This window comes from Protopterus annectens, chromosome 11.part0, assembly GCF_019279795.1.
Source record: "Protopterus annectens isolate FY-2018-M chromosome 11.part0, PAN1.0, whole genome shotgun sequence".
Lineage (NCBI taxonomy): Eukaryota > Metazoa > Chordata > Ceratodontiformes > Protopteridae > Protopterus > Protopterus annectens.
Window position 1 is genome coordinate 429,629,909 of NC_056745.1, and position 22,514 is coordinate 429,652,422.

Here is a 22,514-nt window from a genome sequence, read left to right on the forward strand (position 1 = left end):
AAATACATACAAAAAGGGCATTCCAAGCCCTCCATCTCTGTAAATAGGCCTTACCATTGATATGCTCATTGTTGATGCTAGCAGTTTCTATGTAGTTTAAAGGGTACTAAAAGAAGGTATACAAAGGTAACACAAGCAGTAGTGCTGAATATCAAGCAGCGAAGTAAAAACATGGCACATTTGTATTTCTAAAATGTCATCTGAAATGTGTTTTTTTTTTGCAGAAAAGAAAAGGAAGAAATCAAAAGGAGCTGCAGAGAATAAAAGGGTAATGTCAAATGTATTCTGTTTTAATAATCTTGTTTTTCAACACTGCAACATACCATGAGATGGATGTGTTCTAGTGTGTCACTAAAACCCTTGCTTAGTCAAACATTTATATTTAAGCAGTATGTGACTTACTGAGGCATTTATGTTAGTGTAAATGTTATAACATTGAGTATTAGTGCAGATATTAATAAATCATTGGAATTCATGCCAACGCTCATGTGACTTGTGTACTATTTTATTAATTTAAATGGTTTGCCCAGTGGTGTTGTGACAGAATTTCAGCCACTGTGACGTGGGTGTGAACCTGGTAATAAGCATTGGTCACTACAGAACTCTCTTGGGAAAGAAGGATAAAATATCTGTTAGAATGCTAGCCTTCACCAAATGGTCATCTGTTAGCAGATTAGTAATCCCCTGACCTCAGATAAAAACTAAGGATATGGTGCCACAGCAGGGCATGGCAGAAGTTCACATGTCGTGAATGTTACTGTATGTATGGCAGGAAGTGGTGCATGGCAGATGTCCACATATCATGAATGGCATTGTATGTATGGCAGTAAGTGGGGCATGCCAGACGTCCACATGCCATGAATGTCATTGTATGTATGGCGGGAAGTGGTGCATGGCAGATGTTCTCATGTCATGAATGGCACTCTATGTACAGCAGATGTTCACATGTCATGAATGTCACTGTACATATGGCAGGAAGTGGTACATGCCAGATTCCCACATGTCATGAATGTCACTGTATGTATGTCAGGAAAGGGTGTATGGCAGATGTCCCCATGTCATGAAAGTCACTAGACATATGGCAAGAAGTGGCACATGGCAGATATTCACATGTCATGAATGTCACTTAACATATGGCAGGAAGTGGTGCATGCCAGACGTCCACGTCATGAATGTCATTGTATGTATAGCAGGAAGTGGGGCATGCCAGACGTCCACATGTCATGAATGTCATTGCATGTATGGCGGGAAGTGGTGCATGGCAGATGTTCTCATGCCATGAATGGCACTGTATGTACTGCAGATGTTCACATGTCATGAATGTCACTGTACATATAGCAGGAAGTGGTGCATGCCAGATGCCCACATGTCATGAATGTCACTGTATGTATGTCAGGAAAGGGTGTATGGCAGATGTCCCCATGCCATGAAAGTCACTATACATATGGCAAGCAGTGGTGCATGGTAGATGTTCACATGTCATGAATTTCACTGTATGTATGAAAGATGTTTGCATATCACAAATGTCACTATATGTATGGCAGATGTTCCCATATTATGAATATTGCTGTATGTATGGCAGATGTTTACATGTCATGAATTTCACTGCATGTATGGCAGGAAGTGGTGCATGGAAGATGTCATAGGTTCATAGGTTCATAGGTAGGTACTAGGCTGTCGGCCCTGGGGCCTATACAAGCCCAGCCAAAAAGGTACCCTGGCTTTTGCCACCCAAGAAAATTATTTTCCTTTGCCACTGTCGGGCAGAGCCACAGAGGTGACTCCAGGGTGAATTTTCTATTTCCCATCCAATCATCAAGATTTTTCTTGAAGAGTGCTAATGAGGAGCTTTGTTTGATGTAGATAGGTAGTTTATTCCAGAGTTTGGGAAGTCTCTGGGACAGGAATCTATCCCTCCGGCATGTTCTGTTTATTGTGGTGACAACGTTTAATTCCCTAGAGCATGTAACTCGGAGGGATTGGGATTTCTTTAAGTTGAGCATGTCCAACAGCTCTGGGTTTGACATAGCTTTGTATGTTAGGCAGAGATCACCTCTGAGTAGATGATATGCGAAGGAGTAAAGCTTGTGTTTTTTGAGACGGTCTGCATAGTGCATCTGTTTGAGGCCGGTAATCCTCTTTGTGAGGTATTTCTGGGGCCTTTCCAGTTGTTGTAGATGTCTTGTGAGGTACATACCAAAAGGGGCATTGTACACTATAATGGATCTAATGAGTGATGAGTAGAGGGGAACAATGACCTCTATTTTTCTGGATGAGAAACCTTTTGTGTTGAGGTGTGCCAAGTAGAAGGATTTCCTGACTACTGTGGTGATGTGATTATCAAAGGAGAGACTACTGTCCACCTGTGTCTTAAGGTCTCTTATCACACTTTCGGTGTTAAGTATGCTACCACATATGTTGTAGTTCATGGGTTCAGAGTTTTTACAAAATAGGATGACAATGCACTTTTTGGCATTGAGCTTGAGACCATGGCTTTGACACCAAGCATCTGTCACAATGAGGCCCTTTTGTAAGATGCCCACATCTTTAGGAGTTTTGATTATGGCTCCTAGTTTGCAGTCATCTGCGAACTTCATTAGCCAAAGACCTTCTGTGTTAGCCTGTACTTCAGAGAAGTAGATACCAAACAGGAGAGGACCCAGGACTGAACCCTGTGGTACTCCACTTGTCACTGGTCTGAAGTCAGATTTAGAGTCTGCTACTTTCACAGTGTGGGTTCTGTCAGTGAGCCAGTTGGCAACCCATCTTGTGACAGGGATTTATACCTAGTTTAGTAAGTTTATCTATAATTCCAGAGTGGGGGATGGTGTCGAAAGCCTTGGCAAGATCTAAATAGGCTGTGTAAACCACCTTACCCTTGTCTACGACTTTGGTGACTGTTTCAAAGAAGTCCACCAGGTTTAGGAGACATGATCTGCCTTTTACAAACCTGAACTGGGTGGCGCCTAGAGTTTGGAGATTACCAATGTCTTTGTTTATAAGTTCCATGACGATACGTTCCATGGCCTTACAGACCAGGCTTGTCAGGCTAATGGGGAGGTAGTTCCCGGGGTCCGTGGTGGCTCCCCCCTTGTGGAGTGGGATAACCGTTGCTGTACGCCATTCAGCAGGCACAAAGCCTAAGGTGAGGCTATGATTGAACATGGTACTTATGTGGGGTGCCAGTTCATTCTGTAGTTCGTGTAGAACGCAGCCTGGGATGTTGTCTGGTCCCATGGATGCTGTGTTCTTGGCTTTGGAGAGTGTGGTTTTTACCTGTGCAGCTGCGATTACAGGACCTTTGCATTCTTCAGGTATAGAGATGGGCACTTTAGGGGGTGAGAGCAGGGTAAAGTTAGCACTGAACCTATCTGCCAGGATGTTGGCAATATCAGTTGGGTCTACATATTTAGTGCCATTGTGCTGTAACTTACAGCAGATTTGAGTGTTGCCATTGAGATTCTTGACATAGCTATAGAATGCTTTGTGGTTGTCTTTAGAATCAGTGGCAATTTTGTTTTTGTAACTAGCTTTGGAGGATTTTATCAGGGATCGCAGCTTCTTACTGAGGCTGACCAGGGATCTACTCCACTCATGGGATTTTACTCTCTATTGCAACAGTTTCTTCCTTCTGTTGTACAGTTTGTTTATGGCAGGGGACCACCAGATTGGCTTCCTTTTTTTGGAGGATAGCATTTTGTTTCTGTTTGGGATAGCACGATGCATGCACTCATGTAAGTGCTTATAAAGTGCAATTGTGTAGGATTCAGTAGTCATAACTGTACTGTCCATCTGCATGGGTGTCATGAAGTTCACCACTTCTGTCTTAAGAAGCATGAAGTTGGCTTTGAAGAAAATTTTTACCATGGTTTCCTTAATGGGGGGTTGGGGCAGGATGTGGATATCTAGGGTAATTAGCTTATGGTCAGTTCGGACCAATGAGGCGTTGACTTCAACTGTGGAACACTGGTCATTCATGTTGGTAATGACTAGATCTAGGATATTGTTGCCCCTGGTGATAAGTTGATCCAGGGCATTGGAGTTTATGAATTCCAGAAACCGTTGAGCAAAGGAGTTGGTACATGAGTAGCTTTCCCAGTTAATGGTGGATTAGTTGAAATCAACCATTATTAGGGTGTTTGGTTGAACCCTAATATTTTCCAGTACATCAAGAAAAGAGTTGTGTGAATCCTGGGACATGGTGGGTGATCTGTGGCAAGCTAAAATTTGGATTGCAGTTTTGCCCAGAGTTAGTTGCACTTGGATAACCTCGGCTGCATTATGCTGAGCAGTTAGCCTGGAGGTGTGGATATCCTTAATGAATATGGACACACCTCTGCCTTTGGTGTTCCGGTCCAGGTTACATAGCCGAAAAGTGTGGTATGAGTTATAGCCTGGTAGTGCAGGGGTGCTCTCTGGAGCCTTGAACCTGGTCTCAGTCACTGCACAGATATCAATGTTCTCCATTTTAAGGAGTGCCTCACGTGAGTGCATTTTGAGATTTAGACTTCTAGCATTGAGTAGCATCACCCTCAGTTTTTGCTTGCCTGTTCCTGTTACGGTGGTGAATTTGTCATTTGAACCTTGCCTTAAAAAAAGGCACTATAGGGGGGGGCAAGAACCTTAGCCAGTATCCAGAATCCCAGGGGTGACAGGTGCAGGCCATCTCTGGCAAAGCATCATGGTCTGTCGACCATGTCATCCCAGGCAGACAGATACTGGATCCCTTTAGAATGGCACCAGAAGCTTAGCCAATTGTTGAAGTCAATCATTTTGTCCTTGTACTGCGGCATCATTCTGGGTGATGGCAGAATGCTACTCAGGGCTAGGGTCATACCTGCCTGGGCTTCCATGTCTCTTTTCATGTAGTCCAGGGAGGTACGTCTCAGGTCGTTCACACCAACATGGACAATGACAGAGTCATATTTGTACTTGTTGTGGAGTGACCTTAGTGCATGGGTTATGTGGCGGATCCTGGCACCCGAAAGTCAGCTGACATTAACCTTCTCCTTGTTTGGCCTGGTGAGTGGGACATCAGTGTGCCTGACTATAGAGTCACCTATGACTAGTGTGTTGGGTACATTGTTTTGCCTTATTGGCTGTGGTTGAGTGGCACACTGAGTCTGCGGGCTATGTGTCATTTGGGTTGTGTTGGGGGGTGGAGGTTGCTTACATTTCTGCTTTGGAGGTCGCTGTTGCTTGAGCAGATTATTATTGAGAGCCTCCGTGAATGCTTTTGTGTTTCTATGTGTGGATTTTGGTGGTGTAGATTTAGTGAGACTATGTGATGAGTGTGGTGTGGTGCAAGTGTTTACCTTCTCCTCTTGACTGTCAAGTTCAGTCTTGATTGGAGAGAGCTTTACCTCCATTTTGGCTAGATAAGTGCATCTCTCACAGGTTGTAGTGTTGGGTGGTAGGAGGAGAGGGTTGTCTGTGTACATGAAGCAATTTCTACATTGCCCCAAGATGCCCAGATTCATCAGATAGACAGGAGAGAACACTGGGAGCCGACCCTTGGACATGCCTGAATAAAAAATTATTTCCTATAGATAAGTGAGGAAAGTGAGTGCAATAGCTGTTTTTCATTAAGCAAGTGAGGAAAGTAAGTACCAAAACTGTTTTCCTCTAGGTAATGAGGAAGGTTGAGTGCTGTAGTAATTAGTAGGTTATTTAGTGCTTACAAGTTCTGAACAAGTGCTGATCACGAATAAGCAAATTCAGGTGCTAAAACTAAGAATCTGTATCTGGACTAAACTAGTTACAGGAAAAGGGGAAACAAGTGCAAATGTGGGCTTTTAAATCAGAAAGTTGAGAGAGATGGAAAAACTGTCCAAACGGCTAATAACTACAATTTCTGGGCCAGAACCACTCCTTATGTGGTAGATAGGTTAGCTAGTGCTTACCACTCCCACTGATAAGCTAGAAGGCTTCCCTCCAACACAGAAAGCTTGGGGGGGGGCTCAGAAGCTTACATACAGTCCTGGATACAGCAAATCTGAATCTGGACTACACTAGTTACAGGAAAGGTATATTTATATATATATATATGTATATATATATATATATATATATATATATATATATATTTATTTATATATATATATATATATATATATATATATATATATATATATATATATATATATATATATATATATATATATATATATATATATATATATATATATATATATATATATATATATATATATATATATATATATATATATATACAGAAAAGTAGCTAAAACAGAAGTAAAAACTATTCAACACACTTGAGTATGTAGCAATGTTAGACCAAACAGTTTAAAAAATGCAATTAAATTAAAAATGACTAAAAACAAGTGCAGAAGGAGTCTATTAGGTAGAATGAGGTAAAGAGATGGGACTGGGGGGAGTGTCCCAGATCAAATCTACAGTGGGGGCGGGCAACTGCAAAAGCCTCCAAATTTAAACAACAACACAGGAATAGGGAGGGTGGATATGGGAAAACCAACACCTTCAGCAGAGATCTGAAAAACTATGCAGCGAAGCAAAAATAACAGTGCACAACTCTGAAGTCGGCCAGCAATTATATAAAATTAGTCAAACAACAATTACTAGTACACAACTGTGAAGTGCCAGAAAAATATACTCAGCTCTGTATATCTCCAGATAGTTTGAAGAGCACTCTGTCAGGACAGGAAGGCTCCAGCAATGATATGCACACTTTTACTAAGAGGGTCTAATTTTATGTAAGTAATCCTTGTCGAACAAACAATCAGAACTAGAGTCAGAGTGAAGGTGCAGTGGTAAAATTGAAACCTCAAGAAAACAAGAACAAAACCATTGACAACCAATGTAAAACTTGTAGCAGTTTTATAATCCAAAAAAGCAAAGCTTTCAGGTAACAAGTACCCTTCCTCAGTGCTAGTAACATCAATATAAAATAGCAATCCTTTATAGTACTCATTCGTCCGCACAGCCAATAAAACAATTATGCAATTAAAACATTTGATATCTTAAAGTGCCAATGCATAATAGAATGCTATAAAAATATATAATATATAAATACATATGTATAAAAAAATGTAAAATGAATACAGACATATATATGAAACAATAACATCTATGGTGTAAAACAACATATAACTCATGAAAATCTATACAATTTACCTAACCAAAACCAGTTCAACTGAAAAAGCCTACAAGGATCCTATAAAACTGCTTGGTTTGCTTTTAAGATAGGTTTAATGGACACTGTTTGATTAATACCTGGTGGGAGGTCAGCCTATAACCACAAAATCCTAAGGCCCCACTGAATATGGATTTTCAACAGATGCTACTACAACTGGAACAAAAGGTACAATGTTTTAAATCTTTGCAGTGGCAAAGATATAGCTTTTTGGCTTATCTTGAACTTGGTGTGGTGCATAGAGGCCTTCAAGTGCTAAAAATGCCATTATTTGGCAATTTATATCCTGTTTTGTTAAAAATATCCAGCTTAGTTTGAACTATATGTCACTTATGAATGAACATTTTTCTAAAACAGAGTCTGACTTACAAAGTAGAAATAGCTAACATTGAAAGTGACATTTCACGTGCACCTTGTTTAACAGATATGTCTCTGACTATGGCAAACTGTTAGAAAGACTGTCTGTTTATGATAAAAAGCTTGAAGCTATTTAATTGAAAAAGTTGCATCATGACAATGATGATTTTAGAAATGAGCATATCTTCTCCTGGCCAAAAGATAATGGATTTTACTACTCTAATGCATCAACACCTTCACAGACAACAGTGAACACCAATTCCATGAGAGCACTTGATGAGATCAGTGCTCCATTGGCTGATATAACCATTAATCAGTCAACATCTTCTATTAATATAACCACCAATCAACATGGAGCTGAAGGTGGGGTCAATGAGGAAACTGCTTCAACATCTACGCATTTGACGCCGGTAAACACTACCAATGATATGGGTGATTGCACTGACCAAATACTTGATAATAGGCCGGTGAATCTATCACCCATGGATTTTCAATGGTCAATACAGGTTGTTCGACTGAAATTACCAGAGGAAATCATCACAAACAAGCGAGCCATTTCCAGAGGGAGGTCTTAGAAGAGAAACAGGGAGAAGAGCTGCAGCAGTCTCAGGACATGCAACAGAATGAAAATGTAGGTACTAAACATTGTTGCATTGTGAATTTGTCTGATTTAGAACTTAATTCTTTTCATGTATCTCTGCTTGAGAAAGGTCTCAAGTACAAACCGACTATTACAGATGGACTTGTTAATGCTTTAACTGATTTAAAATTGTTTGTGCGTAATTTGGACTCGAAATTGATTTATGGCAATTCAGCACATGAAACAAGCAATGTGCGCAACCGTAGTAGCACTTTTGTTCCCAATAGCCATCCAATAACATAAGCGTTTCATAATATATGTGAGACTCAATTAATAAATTATTATCAAAATGGGACATTTAAACGGATGTTTAATTTAACGAATGAGGAGAGGCGGGGTCTACATGAATTAGAAAGTAATGAGAGTATTATTCTAACAGAAGGTGACAACGGAGGAGCAATTGTCATTATGAACAAGGATGATTAACAGCATTTCAAGAAATAACTTGTTTTCAGGTTGATTGATATATTAATAATATCAATACACTTTTGTATGATTTGCAGTTGATGAATGATATTACACTAGGTATGTTTATGTATTTTACAGTATCCCAACCCGTTATACCAATACTCTATGGTATACCTAAAATCCACAAATCCTTAGGAACCCCCCCCCCTCATGAGACCCATTGTATCTGGGCGTGGTTGGATCACAGAGCCGGTCTCAGTATACCTACAAAATGTATTGAGTAAATATCTAAAGTCCATTAGAAGTTATATGAGACACTGCTGACTTCTTACAACTCAGTGGCTGGTTTAGAACAAAAACTTGCACTGAGTTTCTTATGGTAACATTAGACATAAAATCGTTATTTACGGTGATTCCAAATGGATATGGGATTTCTGCAATTAGAGACATTTAATGTAGACATCATTTTGGTTCTGGAAGACAAATTGAAATAATTTGTGAATTATTAAGTCTTGTATTAGAAAACAACATTTTTATTTTTGATAAAAAATATTTCCATCAGTCTTCCGATGTTGCCATGGGCACTCTGGTTCTGAATGCCTATGCCACATTGGTTTTAAGAGACTGGGAGAATAAAAATATATATACTGGGCTGACTGCTATGCTAGTAAGATTTTATTTTTGAGAGGTTTGTGGATGCTGTGTTTTTAATTTGGGATGGTGATGCAAATGATTTAATTATGTTTGTGGAACATCAGAACAATGTTACTGAATTTTTAAAGTTCTCTGTGCATTATTCGTCTAATGAGATGGAATTTTTAAATGTTATGATCAAATATGATGGATTAGACCTACAGACTTCGGTCTTCAAGAAGGAAGTACAAAAGGACAAATATTTGCACAGGAAAAGTATGCACCCTTCACATACCTTTAAAGGAATTGTGAAAGCACGATTACACGGATTAGTAGACTCAATATGGATGACTTAGAATGTGTTAAACAAATGGATGAAACAATGGATGCCTTTATTCAGAGAAGTTATAGGCATGACCTGCTAACTTTTGTAAAAAAGGATGTTATACTGAACAGAAACTCAATAGCTAAACCCTATTTTAATGATATGTATAATGAATCCAATATTGGTATTGATAGAAATAAGTCTAATACCCCATGTTATATTACTACATATAGTAGATGTAGTGATGGAGTTAGAAAGAGATAATTTCTGATAATTGGGGCATACTCAAGACTTTACCTGAATTACATCAGATTATTGATGAAAAAATGATGTTTACTTATCGCAGTTGTCCAAATCTTAGGAATAGATTTTGTTATAAAGATATGCAAGAAAATATTAACAAGAATATGACCACCAAACATGGCACTTTTATGTGCCTTAATTGTTGTTGTTGCAGTTTTATTGAGAAGAATAACATTTTTGTACATCCCTCTACTGGCATCACTTACACTTTTAAGTATTATGCTATGTGCAATACCAATAATATAATATATCTTGCTACATGTGCAAAATGCATACGTTTTTATGTCGGCAAATCTATATGGCATTTAAAAGACAGAATTATTGAACATAACTCTGATAATAGAAGGCAGGTGATGAGCAATTGTCTTGCTAAACATGTCTCTGAAAATAGTATAGATTATTTTAGGTTTAGGGTTATTAACTTTTTGTCAAAATCAGTAAGAAGAGGTGATATCAATGCCAAACTGGAGGGTAACGAAAACAATTGGATTTTGCGGCTACAGGCTGACCTCCCACCAGGTATTAATCAATCAGTGTCCATTAAACCTATCATAAAAGCAAAGCAAGCAATTTTATAGGATCCTTGTAGGCTTTTTCAGTTGAACTAGTTTTGGTTAAGAAAATTGTATAGATTTTCATGAGTTATATGTTGTTTTACACCATAGATGTCATAAATTGTTTCATATATATATATATATATATATATATATATATATATATATATATATATATATATATATATACATCTGTATTCATTTTATATTTTTTATACATATGTATTTATATATTATATATTTTTATAGCATTCTATTATGCATTGGCACATTAAGATATCAATTGTTTTAATTGCATAATTGTTTTATTGGCTGTGTGGATGAATGAGTACTATAAAAGGATTGTTATTTTATATTGATGTTACTAGCACTGAGGAAGGGTACTTGTTACCTGAAAGCTTTGCTTTTTTGGATTATTGAACTGCTACAAGTTTTACATTGGCTGTCAGTGGCTTTGTTCTTGTTTTGCATGGAAGATGTCCACATATCATGAGTGTCACTGTATGTATGGCAGGAAGTGGTGCAAACTAGACATCCACATGTCATGAATGTCAATGTATGGCAAGAAGTGGTGCATGGCAGATGTTCACATGTTGTGAATGTCACTGTACATATAATAGGAAGTGGTGCATGCCAGTTGCCCACTTGTCATGAATGTCACTGTACTTACTGCAGATGTTTCCATATTATGAATGTTACTGTATGTATGGCAGATGTTCACATGTCATGAATGTCACTGTATGTATGGCAGGAAGTAGTGTATGGCAGATGTCCACATGTCATGAATGTCACTGTACGTATGGCAGGAAGTGGTGCATGGCAGATGTTCACATGTCATGAATGTCATTATATGTATGGCAGGAAGTGGTGCATGACATGTCATGAATCTCACTGCATGTATGGCAGGAAGAGGTGCGTGGCAGAGGCCCACATATCATAAATGTCATTGATTGTATGGCAGGAAGTGGTGAAATCAGACTGCCAAATGTCATGCACATCACTATATGGCAAGAAGTGGTGCATGCCAGATGCCCGCATGTCATGAATGTCACGGTATGTATGTCAGGAAATGGTGCATGGCAGATGTCCCCATGCCATGAAAGTCAATATATGTATGGCAGGGAGTGGTGCATGGCAGATGTTCACATGTCATGAATATCACTGTATGTACAGAAGATGTCCACATGTCATGAATGTCACTGGATGTATGGCAGGAAGTGGTGCATGGCAGATGTCCACATGTCATGAATGTCACTAGACATATGGCAAGAAGTGGTGCATGGCAGATGTTCACATGTCATGAAGGTTACTGTACATATTACAGGAAGTGGTGTATGCCTGTTGCCCATGTCATGAATATCTCTGTATGTATGGCAGGAAGTGGTGCATGGCAGATGTCCACATGTCATGAATGTCACTGTATGTACAGCAGATGTTCACATGTTATGAATGTTACTGTATTTATGGCCAGAAGTGGTGCTTGGCAGATGTCCACATGTCATGAATTATAGGATCATAGGAGGTTACTAGGATATTGGCCTTGAGGCCCTTATAAGCCTAGCCAAAAGTTTAGCCCATGTTTAGACAAGTCAGCACACAATGCCCCTGTCCAGCAGGGAGATGGGTGGAATCCCAGCAGTGGATTTTCTGTTTCCCATCTAGTTATCCAGGTTGCACTTAAAAAGGGGTAAAGAGGTTCATAGGTTCATAGGTTGGTACTAGGCTATCAGCCCTAGGGCCCATACAAGCCTAGCCATAACAATTCCCTGGCTATTTCTTCCCACACTATTTACTTCCTTGGACCCCTGTCTAGCAGGGCGATTGACGTGATCCCCGGGGTGAATTTCCTTTCTTCCATCCAATCGTCAAGGCTCCTTTTGAAGAGGGCCAAAGAGGCACTCTGCTTGACATGTGTGGGCAATCTATTCCAGAGTCTGGGGAGTCTCTGGGTCAAGAACCTATCCCTCCAGCATGTTTTGTTTATTGTGATGACAAGGTTTAGATCCCTGGAGCATGTGGCTCTGAGGGATTGGGATTTCTTTAAGTGTAGCATGTCCAACAGCTCTGGGTTTGACATGGTCTTGTATGTTAAGCAGAGATCGCCTCTGAGTAGACGATATGTGACAGAATATAGCTGGAGTTTTTTAAGGCGGTCAGCATATGGCATCTACTTTAGGCCTGTGATTCTTTTAGTGAGGTATTTCTGCGGCCTTTCCAGTTGTTGCAGATGTTTTGAGAGGTACATACCAAATGGGGCATTGTATTCTATAATGGGTCTAATGAGGGATGAGTACAGTGGGACAATGACCTCCTTTTTTCTGGATGAAAAGCCCTTAGTGATGAGGTGTGCCACATAGAAGGATTTCCTGACTGTTGTGGTGATGTGGTTATCGAAGGTGAGACCACTGTCCACCTGTGTCCCTAAGTCTCTTATCACACTTTCGGTGTTTAGTGTTCTTCCACATATATGGTAATTCATGGATACATGTTTTTTCCCAAAGGGGATAACTATACATTTCTTGGCATTGAGCTTGAGCCCATGGCTCTGGTACCAAGCATCTGTTTCTGTAAGGCCCTTTTGTAGAGTATCCACATCATTTGGGGATTCAATAATGGCTCCCAGTTTGCAGTCATCTGCGAACTTTGTTAACCAGAGTCCCTTAGTGTTGGCCTGTACTTCAGAGAAGTAGATGCCAAACAAGAGCAGTCCCAGGACTGAACCCTGAGGTACTCCACTTGTCACTTGTCTGGAGCTGGATTTGGAGTCGGCTACTTTTACAGTGTGGGTTCTATCAGTAAGCCAGTTAGCAACCCATTGGGTGACGTAGGGATTAATGCCCAGCTTAGTAAGTTTATCTATGATTCCAGAGTGGGGGATGGTGTCAAAGGCCTTGGCAAGGTCTAGATAGGCTGTGTGGACCACCTTACCCTTGTCCATGGCTCTGGAGACTGATTCGAAGAAGTCAGTCAGGTTCAGGAGACAATATCGGCCCTTCACGAACCCAAACTGGGTGGGGTCCAGTGTTTGAAGGTTGCCAATGTCTTTGTTTATAAGTTCCATGATAATACGCTCCATGGCCTTGCAGATAAGGCTTGTCAGACTGATGGGACAGTAGTTTCCGGGATCCAAGGTGGATCTCTCCTTGTGGAGTGGAATAACTGTAGCTCTGTGCCACTCAGTAGGCACAAAACCTGAGGTGAGGCTATGATTAAACATGACACTTAGGTGAGGTGCCAGTTCATATTGTAGTTCATGTAGTACACAGCCCGGGATGTCATCTGGTCCCATGGATGCTGTATTCTTAGCTTTGGAGAGTGTGTTTTTTACCTGTGTGGCCGTTATTACCGGAATTTGGCAATCTTCTGGTATTGAGATGGGCCATTTAGGGGGTGAGAGGGGGGTGAAGTTGGCACTGAATCGATCTGCCAGGATATTGGCAATATCCTTGGGATCAATATATTTAATGACATTCTGTTTTAGCTCAGAGCAGATCTGAGCATTGCCATTTCGATTCTTGACATAGTTATAGAATGCCTTGTGGTTGTCTTTGGAATCTTTGGCAATTTTTTTTTCGTAACTAGCTTTGGAAGATTTTATGAGGGATCTCAATTTCTTACTGAGGCTGGTAAGGGAGTTTTTTGCATCCTGGGATTTTCCTCTTTTCTTCAACAGTTTCTTCCTTTTGTTGTAAAGTTTGTTTATGGCAGGGGACCACCAGTTTGGCTTCCTTTTTTTGGATGAGAGCATCTTGGTTCTATTTGGGATGGCACTATTCATGCATGAGTGGATGTGCTCATACAGTGCCTTAGTGTAGGATTCAGCAGTTGAACTTTCAGTTCCCGTCTGCATGAGTGTCATTAAGTTTGTCACTTCTGACTTGAGTAGCATGAAGTTGGCTTTGGAGAAGTTTTTTATGGAGGTTTCCTTACTAGGGGGTGGGGGTGGGATGTGAATGTTAAGGGTGATTAGCTTATGGTCAGACTTGACCAATGAGGGGGTGACCATATGTGTGGAGCATCGATTTCCCATGTTGGTAATGGCCAGGTCTAGGATATTGGAGCCCCTGGTGGGAGTATGGATTAGTTGATCCAGGGCGTTGGAATTTATGAATTCCAAGAAACATTGGGCAAAGGAGTTGGTACATGAGTAGTTTTCCCAGTTAAAGGCAGGGTAGTTAAAATCACCCAGTTTTAGGGTGTTTGGTTCTATCTTAATATTTTGCAGTATGTTTAGAAAGGTGCAGTGAGAATCTTGGGGTATGGTTGGGGATCTGTAGCAAGCTACAATTTGGATTGCAGTCTTACCTAGTGTTAGTTGCACCTGGAGAATTTCAGATGCATTGTGTTGGGCAACTAGCCTGGTGGTGTGAATATCCTTGGTGAATATTGACACTCCTCCACCTTTAGTGTTTCGGTCCTGGTTTGGTGGCCGAAAAGTGTGGTAAGAGTTATAGCCTAGTATTGCAGGGGTGCTCTCTGGAGCCTTGAACCAGGTCTCAGTTACTGCACAGATATTGATGTTCTCCATTTTTAGGAGTGCCTCGAGAGAGTGCATTTTGAGGTTTAGACTTCTAGCATTGAGTAGCATTACCTTCAGATTTTGCATGCTTGTACCTATTACAGTGGTGGTTTTGTCTTTTGAACTTTGCCTAAAAAAGTCACTATAGGGGTGGCAAGAGCCTTAGCCAGTAACCTGAATCCTAGGGGCGACAGGTGCAGACCATCTCTGGCAAAGCATCGTGATCTGTCGATCATGTCGTCCCAGGCAGACAGATACTAGATCCCCTTTGAATGACACCAGAAGCTTAGCCAATTGTTGAAGTCAATCATTTTGTCCTTATATTGTGGTATCATTCTGGGCGAAGGCAGGATGCTACTCAGGTCTAGGGTCATACCTGCCTGGGCCACATGATCCAAGAGCTCTTCAATGTCTCTTTTCATGTAGTCCAGGGAGGTACATCTCAAGTCATTCACTCCAACATGGACAATGACAGAGTCATATTTGTACTTGCTGTGGAGTGACTTGAGTGCATGCGTTATGTGGCGGATCCTGTCACCCGACAGGCAGCTGACTGTAATTTTCTCCTTGTTCAACCTGGTGAGTGGGACATTAGTGTACCAGACTATAGAGTCACCTATGACTAAAGTGTTAGGTACGTTGTCTTGCCTTAGGGGCTGTTGCTGGGTGGCACACTGGTACTCTGCTTCACGTGGAGAGGGAGTCGATTCCACAGATGGGGGGAGTCTCTGGGACACAAATCTATCCCACCAAGTCCTGTTGATGTCACAGACCAGGTTGAGGCCGCGCATGTGAGTTACTCAAGTGGAGCTTGACTTGTGGATAGGCAGCAGTTCCATCAAGGCAGGGTCACGATTGCCTTGTATGCCAGACAGAGATAATCTCTGAGGAGTCTGTATGAAACTGAATAGAGTGATAGGGCTTTTAGCCTAGCTGTGTATGGTAGATGTTTGAGGCCCTGGATTCTCCTAGTGAGAAAACTCTGTGATCTCTCCAGCTTCTGCATGTGCTTTGCGAGGTACATGCCGAAAGGGGCACTGTTCTCAGTAATGAGCCTTATAACGGAAGAATACAGGGAAGTTATGGCATCCTTGTACCTGGATGAGATACCTTAACTTATAAGGTGGGACATGTAGAAGGATTTCCATACAATGGAAGCAACATGGTGGTCAAAAGTCAGGTTGCTATCAACTTGGGTGCCCAAATCCCTTACAACTGATTGCATGCTTAGGACATTGTTAATAATGTAATAATTTGTGGGGATGTCACTCTCCCCAAAGTGGATGATGATGCATTGTTTAGTATTCCAGCTTGAAGCCATGTTTCTGACACCAGCTATTTGTCTGAGTAAACTCTCTGGCAGGATTTCCACGTCACTAGGGAAATTGATGACAGCACCCAGCTTGCAGTTATCTGCAAACGTGGTCAGCCATAGCCCACTAGTTTTGGCCTGCACCTTAGAAAAGTATATCCCAAATAGCAGAGGCCCCAATACCGAACCCTGGGGTACGCTGCTTGTTACTGGTTACTGCTTGAGGTGATTTCCTCTATTTTGACTAGGTGGGTTATTTCAGTGAGCCAGTTTGCTACCCATCTGGTTACATATGGATTGATGCCTAGTTGAGAGAGTTTATCTATTATGACTGAGTGGGGAATAGTGTCAAAGGCTTTAGTCAGGTCAAGGTAGGCGGTGTGCACCATCTTCTCCTTGTCCATGGCTTTGGTGACTGTTTCAAAGAAATCGACCAAATTTAACAGACATGAACTCCCTTTGATGAAGCCAAACTGTGTGGGATCGAGTATTTGGAAGTTGCCAATGTCCTTGTTAATGAGGTCCATGATAATCCATTCCATAGCCTTGAAGATCAGGCTAGTTAGGCTGATGGGTCTATAATTTCCCAGATCGGTGGATGCTCCACCTTTGTCCAAAGAGATGACGGTGGCTGTCCATCACTCAGATTGGATGAAGCAGGTACTCAGGCTTTGGTTGAATAGGGCTCCTAATGTTGTTGCAAGTTCCTGCATGAGTTCACTTAGGATGCAGCCTGGGATGTTATGGGTCCCATGTAAGCTGTATTTTTTGCCTTTGAGAGAGCAGTGGTGACCTGTTCCCTAGTTACTCGGGATGTCCTGATTTACTGATGGGAGACAGAGGGGTGAAGTTTTCACTGAATCTGTCAGCCAGCAAGTTTGCTATATCTATGGCATTTGTATATGTGGTGTCCTTGACCACCAGTTCTGAACAGATCTGGGTGATTTTTTTCAGGTTGCAGACATATGTAAAGAAGGGCTTATGATTGTCTCTAGTAGATGTGGCCAATTTGGACTTGAGGTTTGCTTTGGAGGATTTCACTAGTGCTCTTATTTGCTTGTTCAGGCTAAGGAGACATTGCTTCCAGTTGGGCACCTGCTCCTTCTTGGTCTTGGACAGCAATTTTTTCCTTTTGTTATAGATTTTATTTATTACACATGTCCACCAGACAGGTTTACTCTTATTTGCAAAGGATGATTTAGACCTGTCGGGTATTCCTGATTCCATGCATCTATATAAATGCTCATATAGTGCTTTGGTGTAGTTTTGGATATTAGTGAATGTTCCTACAGGGGGGAGGGGGCTGAGAAGCTGTTTCTGCCATCCCTCTGTAATCAGCTTTGGAGAAGTTTTTGTCTGACCCTAGCTAAAGAGGGGTTGGCGGAGATGGTAACTTTGAAAGTGACCTCTTTATGGTCGGATCTTACCAGGGAGGATGATACTGTAGGGATGCTGCAGTGGTTACTCATGTTGGTTAATACCAAGTTCAAGATATTATCACCTCTTGTGGGGTTATTGACTAGCTGTTCCAAGATGTTTGAATTGACAAAATCAAGGAATCTCTGGGCATTTGTGTTCTGGCATGAGTAGTTCTTCCAGTCTATGTTTGGGTAGTTAGTCACCCAGGATCAGGGTAAAGGGCTGAATCTTGATAGTTTTGAACAGGCCCACTGTATGTATGGCAGGAAGTGGTGCATGGTAGGCATTCACATATCATGAATTTCACTGTATGTATAGCAGGAAGTGATGCATGGCAGATGTCTACATCTTCTGAATGTCACTATATGTATTGCCATGTATTCTATCAGTGAGCTAGTTTGCCACCCATCTGGTAACATACGGATTGATGTCTAGTTGAGACAGTTTATCTAGAATGACCGAGTGAGGAATAGTGTCAAAGGCTTTGGCCAGGTCAAGGTAGGTAGTGTGCACTGTCTTCCCCTTGTCCATGGCTTTGGTGACTGTCTCAAAGAAGTCGACCAAATTTAACAGACATGACCTCCCCTTGATGAAGTGGTGCATGTAGATGTCCACATATCATGAATGTCACTCTATGTATGGCAGGAAGTGCTGCATGCCAGACATCCAGATGTCATAAATGTCGCTGTATGTATGGCAGGAAGTGGGCATGGCAGAAGTCCATACGTCACGAATGTCACTGTACATATGGCAAGAAGTGATGCATGGCAGATGTTCACGTCATGAATATCACTGTATGTATGACAGACAGTGGTGCATGGTATATGTCCACCTGTCATGAATGTCACTGTACGTATGGCAGGAAGTGGGCATGGCAGAAGTCCACATGTCATGTATGTCACTGTACATATGGCAGGAAGTTGTCATATCTCTCAACCTGTTAGAGCAAGAAATCTCGACAAAGGTGCAAATAATGGAGGGGCAAAGGCCTAAAAATAGGACTCTTAAATATTGCTCTTACAAGCTTAGAAAGTGGATAGAATAACATATTATGCATTAGCATGAATTTTTCTGAAGGATATGAAGTCTGAAACTCAAATGTGTGCCATTATTTTCTGACTTTAGTCCTCAGTAATTTGCCAGTGATTTGCCAGAAAAAACACAATTTTATGAGAAACAGACCAAAAATATATGGCAAAAATCTGGACATTCTGCAAAAATCTGTACAGTTGAGAGGTATAGTGGTGCATGCCAGTTGCCCACATATCATGAATGTCACTGTACATATGTCAGGAAGTGGTGCGTGGCAGATGTCCACATGTCATGAATGTCACTGCATGTATGGCAGATGTTCACGTTATGAATGTGGTATGTATGGCAGGAAGTGGTGTATGGTAGAGGTCCACATGTCATGAATGTCACTGTATGTATGGCGGAAAGTAGTGTATGACAGATGGCCACATGTCATGAATGTCACTGTACATATGGCAGGAAGTGGCACATGGCAGATGTTCACATGTCATGAATGTTACTGTATGTATGGCAGATGTTCATATATCATGAATGTCACTGTATATATGGCAGGAAGTGGTGCATAGCAGTTGTCCACATGTCATGAATAGCACTGTATGTATGGCAGATGTTCACATGTCATGAATGTCACTGTATGTTCATAGGTTCATAGGTTCATAGGTGGTTACTGGGCTATTGACTCAAAGGTCTTTATAAGCCTAGCAGAGTGTATCCAATATAATAGTAGAGAAACCCAATATAAAGGATCTTGCTAAAACCCGAGATCTTAGTTAGCAACAACTGCCCATATCTAGGAGGGTCATAGGTGAAATCCCCATCAGGCATTTACAGTTTCCCATCCAGTCATCCAGGCTATATTTAAACAGGGTCATAGATGGGCTCTGTTTGATGTGAATTGGTAGCCTATTCCAGAGGAGTGGTGACCTTTGGGAGACATATCTGTCTTTCTAGCATTCCTATTTATGTCACAGGCCAGGTTAAGGTCCTTGGAGTGGGTGATCTTTGTCCTATTTGACTTGTGGATGTGCAGCATTTCCATTTGGTTTGGATCCGATATTGCTCTGTAGGCCAGGCACAAGACTCATCTAAGTAGTTTGCATGCTACTGAGTACAGTGACAGTGACTTCAGTCTCTCAATGTATGATATGTGCTGGAAAACCTGTTTTTTCTTAGTTAGAAATCTCTGAGGTCTCTGTAGTTGCTGCAGGTGCCTGGTAGGGTACATACCAAAGGGAACATTGTACTCAGTTATTGGCCTGATAAGGGTCTAGTACAGGGGAGTTATGACCTCTGTCACTTTTGAGGCAGCCCCTTTGCTAATGAGGTGGGCAACATAGAAAGCCTTCCTCATCACAGTAGACACATGCTGGTCAAAGTTTAGGCTACAGTCAACTTGCATTCCCAAGTATCTCACAACTGAATTGTTACTTACGGTATTATTATTTGTATGATAGTCTACAGGGATATAATTAATATTTTAGCATTGAGTTTGAGTCCATGGCTTTGGCACCAATCATTGGTTTGTGTAAGTCCCTCTTGAAGTATATTGACATTGTTTGAGGAAGCAATGAGTGCACCTAATCTATGGTCGTTAGCAAACATAGTCAGCCACAGCCCCTCTTTTTTTGGCCTGAACTTCTGATAAGTCTAATGCAAACAATGGGGGGACCAGCTCTGAGCCTTGTGGAGCCCCACTGGTGACAGGTCTGCAGGTTAAAGTAAAGTCGCTAAATTTGACCGAGTGTGATCTGTTGGTGAGCCAGTTAGCAACCTACCTGACAACATAAGGGTTGATATTTGGGTCTATATTGGAACACCGAACATTCAAAATGTCGAGTGTTCTAACATCGACCTGTTTTCAGCGAACACTAAAAATATCGAATAAACAGAAAACCAAATTTTTTCCTAGGGAAAGAATTTGGTTGTCCGTTTCTGTTGCTTCAGTATTTTCAGCGCTCTGGTGGAAAGTTACGGGTCGGGTTCAGGTAAGTGTGTGATCGTGTGGATGTGAGGGTTAGGGCGGGTTAGGTGAGTTAGGGTTAGGGCGCGGGTCAGATAAATGTGCGATTGTGTGGATGTGAGGGTTAGGGCGGGGTAGGTGAGTTAGGGTTAGGGAGCGGGTGAGGTGACTGTGTGATAATGACGGACCTTAGGGTTAGGGTATGGGTTAAGGTAAGTGGATAGTTAGTGGTATATGTATAGTTTAGTGTAGGGTTAGGTGTAAGGGTTTAGGTGTATGTGTGTGGATTGCTGTTGTGTGTATGTGTTTTGGAACAGCAAATTTTTTCCCTAGAAAAAAAATTGCTGTTCTGAATGTTCGATGTTTTGAATATTTGATTGATAGGGTTCGATATTAGAACGCTCGACATTTTGAATGTCCGGTGTTCTAATATAGACCCTTGATATTCACCTGGGAGAGTTTATCAATGATGTCCAAATGTGGGATTGTGTCGAAGGCCTTGGCTAAGTCAAGGTAGGCTGTATGCATAGATTTGCCTTCGTCTATTACTCTGGTGACATTTGGAGAGAAGTCCACCAGGTTTAACAGGCATGACCTTCCTTTGACAAAACCAAATTGTGTCAGATCAAGGGTTCAGAGATCACCTATATGCTTATTTATGAGGTCCATGATGATTTGTTCCATGGCCTTACAGATAAGCCTGGTTAAGCTTATGGGTCTGTGGTTCCCAGGGTCTGTTGCTGTACCCCCTTTATGAAGGAGGATGATGGCTTCTGTTTTCCATTTAGCAGGGATAAAAAACAGTACTCACACTGTGGTTGAAGAGAGTACTTAATGGAGTTGCTAACTCATGTTTTAGTTCATTTAAAATGCAACCTGGGGTGCCATCTGGTCCCATAGAGGCTGTGTTCTTTTTGTCCTTGGAGAGAGCATTACTGACTTGCTCTTTGGAGATGCAAGGTGGAGAAGATGTAGAGGGAATGCTTTGTGTAATGTTGGGAGGGGACAGGGGGGTGAAATTTTCACCAAACCTGTCAGCTAATAGGCTAGCTATTTTCAAAGGATCAGTGTGTGTGATGCTAGTTCAGCACACATCTGGGTCCTACCTTTTAGGTTATGGGTATAGCTGAAGAATGCCTTACAGTTATCCTTAGTTATGGTTGCTAATTTTTTCCAAAGTTGCCCTTAGAGGATTTTACAAGTTGTCTTATCTGTTTGTATGCCAGATATTCACATCATGAATGTCACTGTATGTATGGCAGCAAGTGGTGCATGGCAGATGTCCACGTGATGAATATCACTGTACATAGGGCAATAAGTGGTGCATGGCAGATGTCCACGTCATGAATGTCACTGTATGTATGGCAGCAAGTGGTGCATGGCAGATGTCCACGTCATGAATGTCACTGTATGTATGGCAGCTGTATGCATGGCAGATGTTCACATGTCATGAATGTCACTTTATGTATGTCAGGAAGTGATGCATGGCAGATGTCCACATGTCATGAATGTCACTGTATGTATGGTAGGAAGTGATGCATGGCAGATGTTCACATGTTATAGTTCCCACTGTACAAATGACTAGATGACAAAACTTGCAAAAACGTTAATATAACACAGTTACAGTATCAAAATTAATAAAAAGAGCATGTTTAAATAGCAATGCAAAACTCTTTTACGAACACAGAGACTGGTATTTATGTTAGCTGCAAAATTAGCAGTGCAATAAGATGAGAATCTTTAGATGGGGTATAGAGCATGGAGCAAAAACACTTACATGTATTGTCCAACACATTATAGCATTCATAAGGTATAAATGTAAGGTATAAACACCTACTATAATGTTAGACCAACTACAACTCTGATGATTGAAGACAG

General features: G+C 41.2%; 1 protein-coding gene across 3 annotated transcripts in view; it reads left to right on the forward strand.

Moving 5' to 3' along the window:
* LOC122814827 overlaps positions 1-22,514 on the forward strand; it is a 171,708-nt gene that overhangs the window by 112,025 nt on the left and 37,169 nt on the right. For all 3 annotated transcript variants that reach the window (XM_044087123.1, XM_044087121.1, XM_044087122.1), the window contains exon 5: positions 225-268. In XM_044087123.1, coding sequence (XP_043943058.1) covers positions 225-268 — 44 coding nt within the window. The remainder of the gene's footprint in view (positions 1-224; positions 269-22,514) is intronic.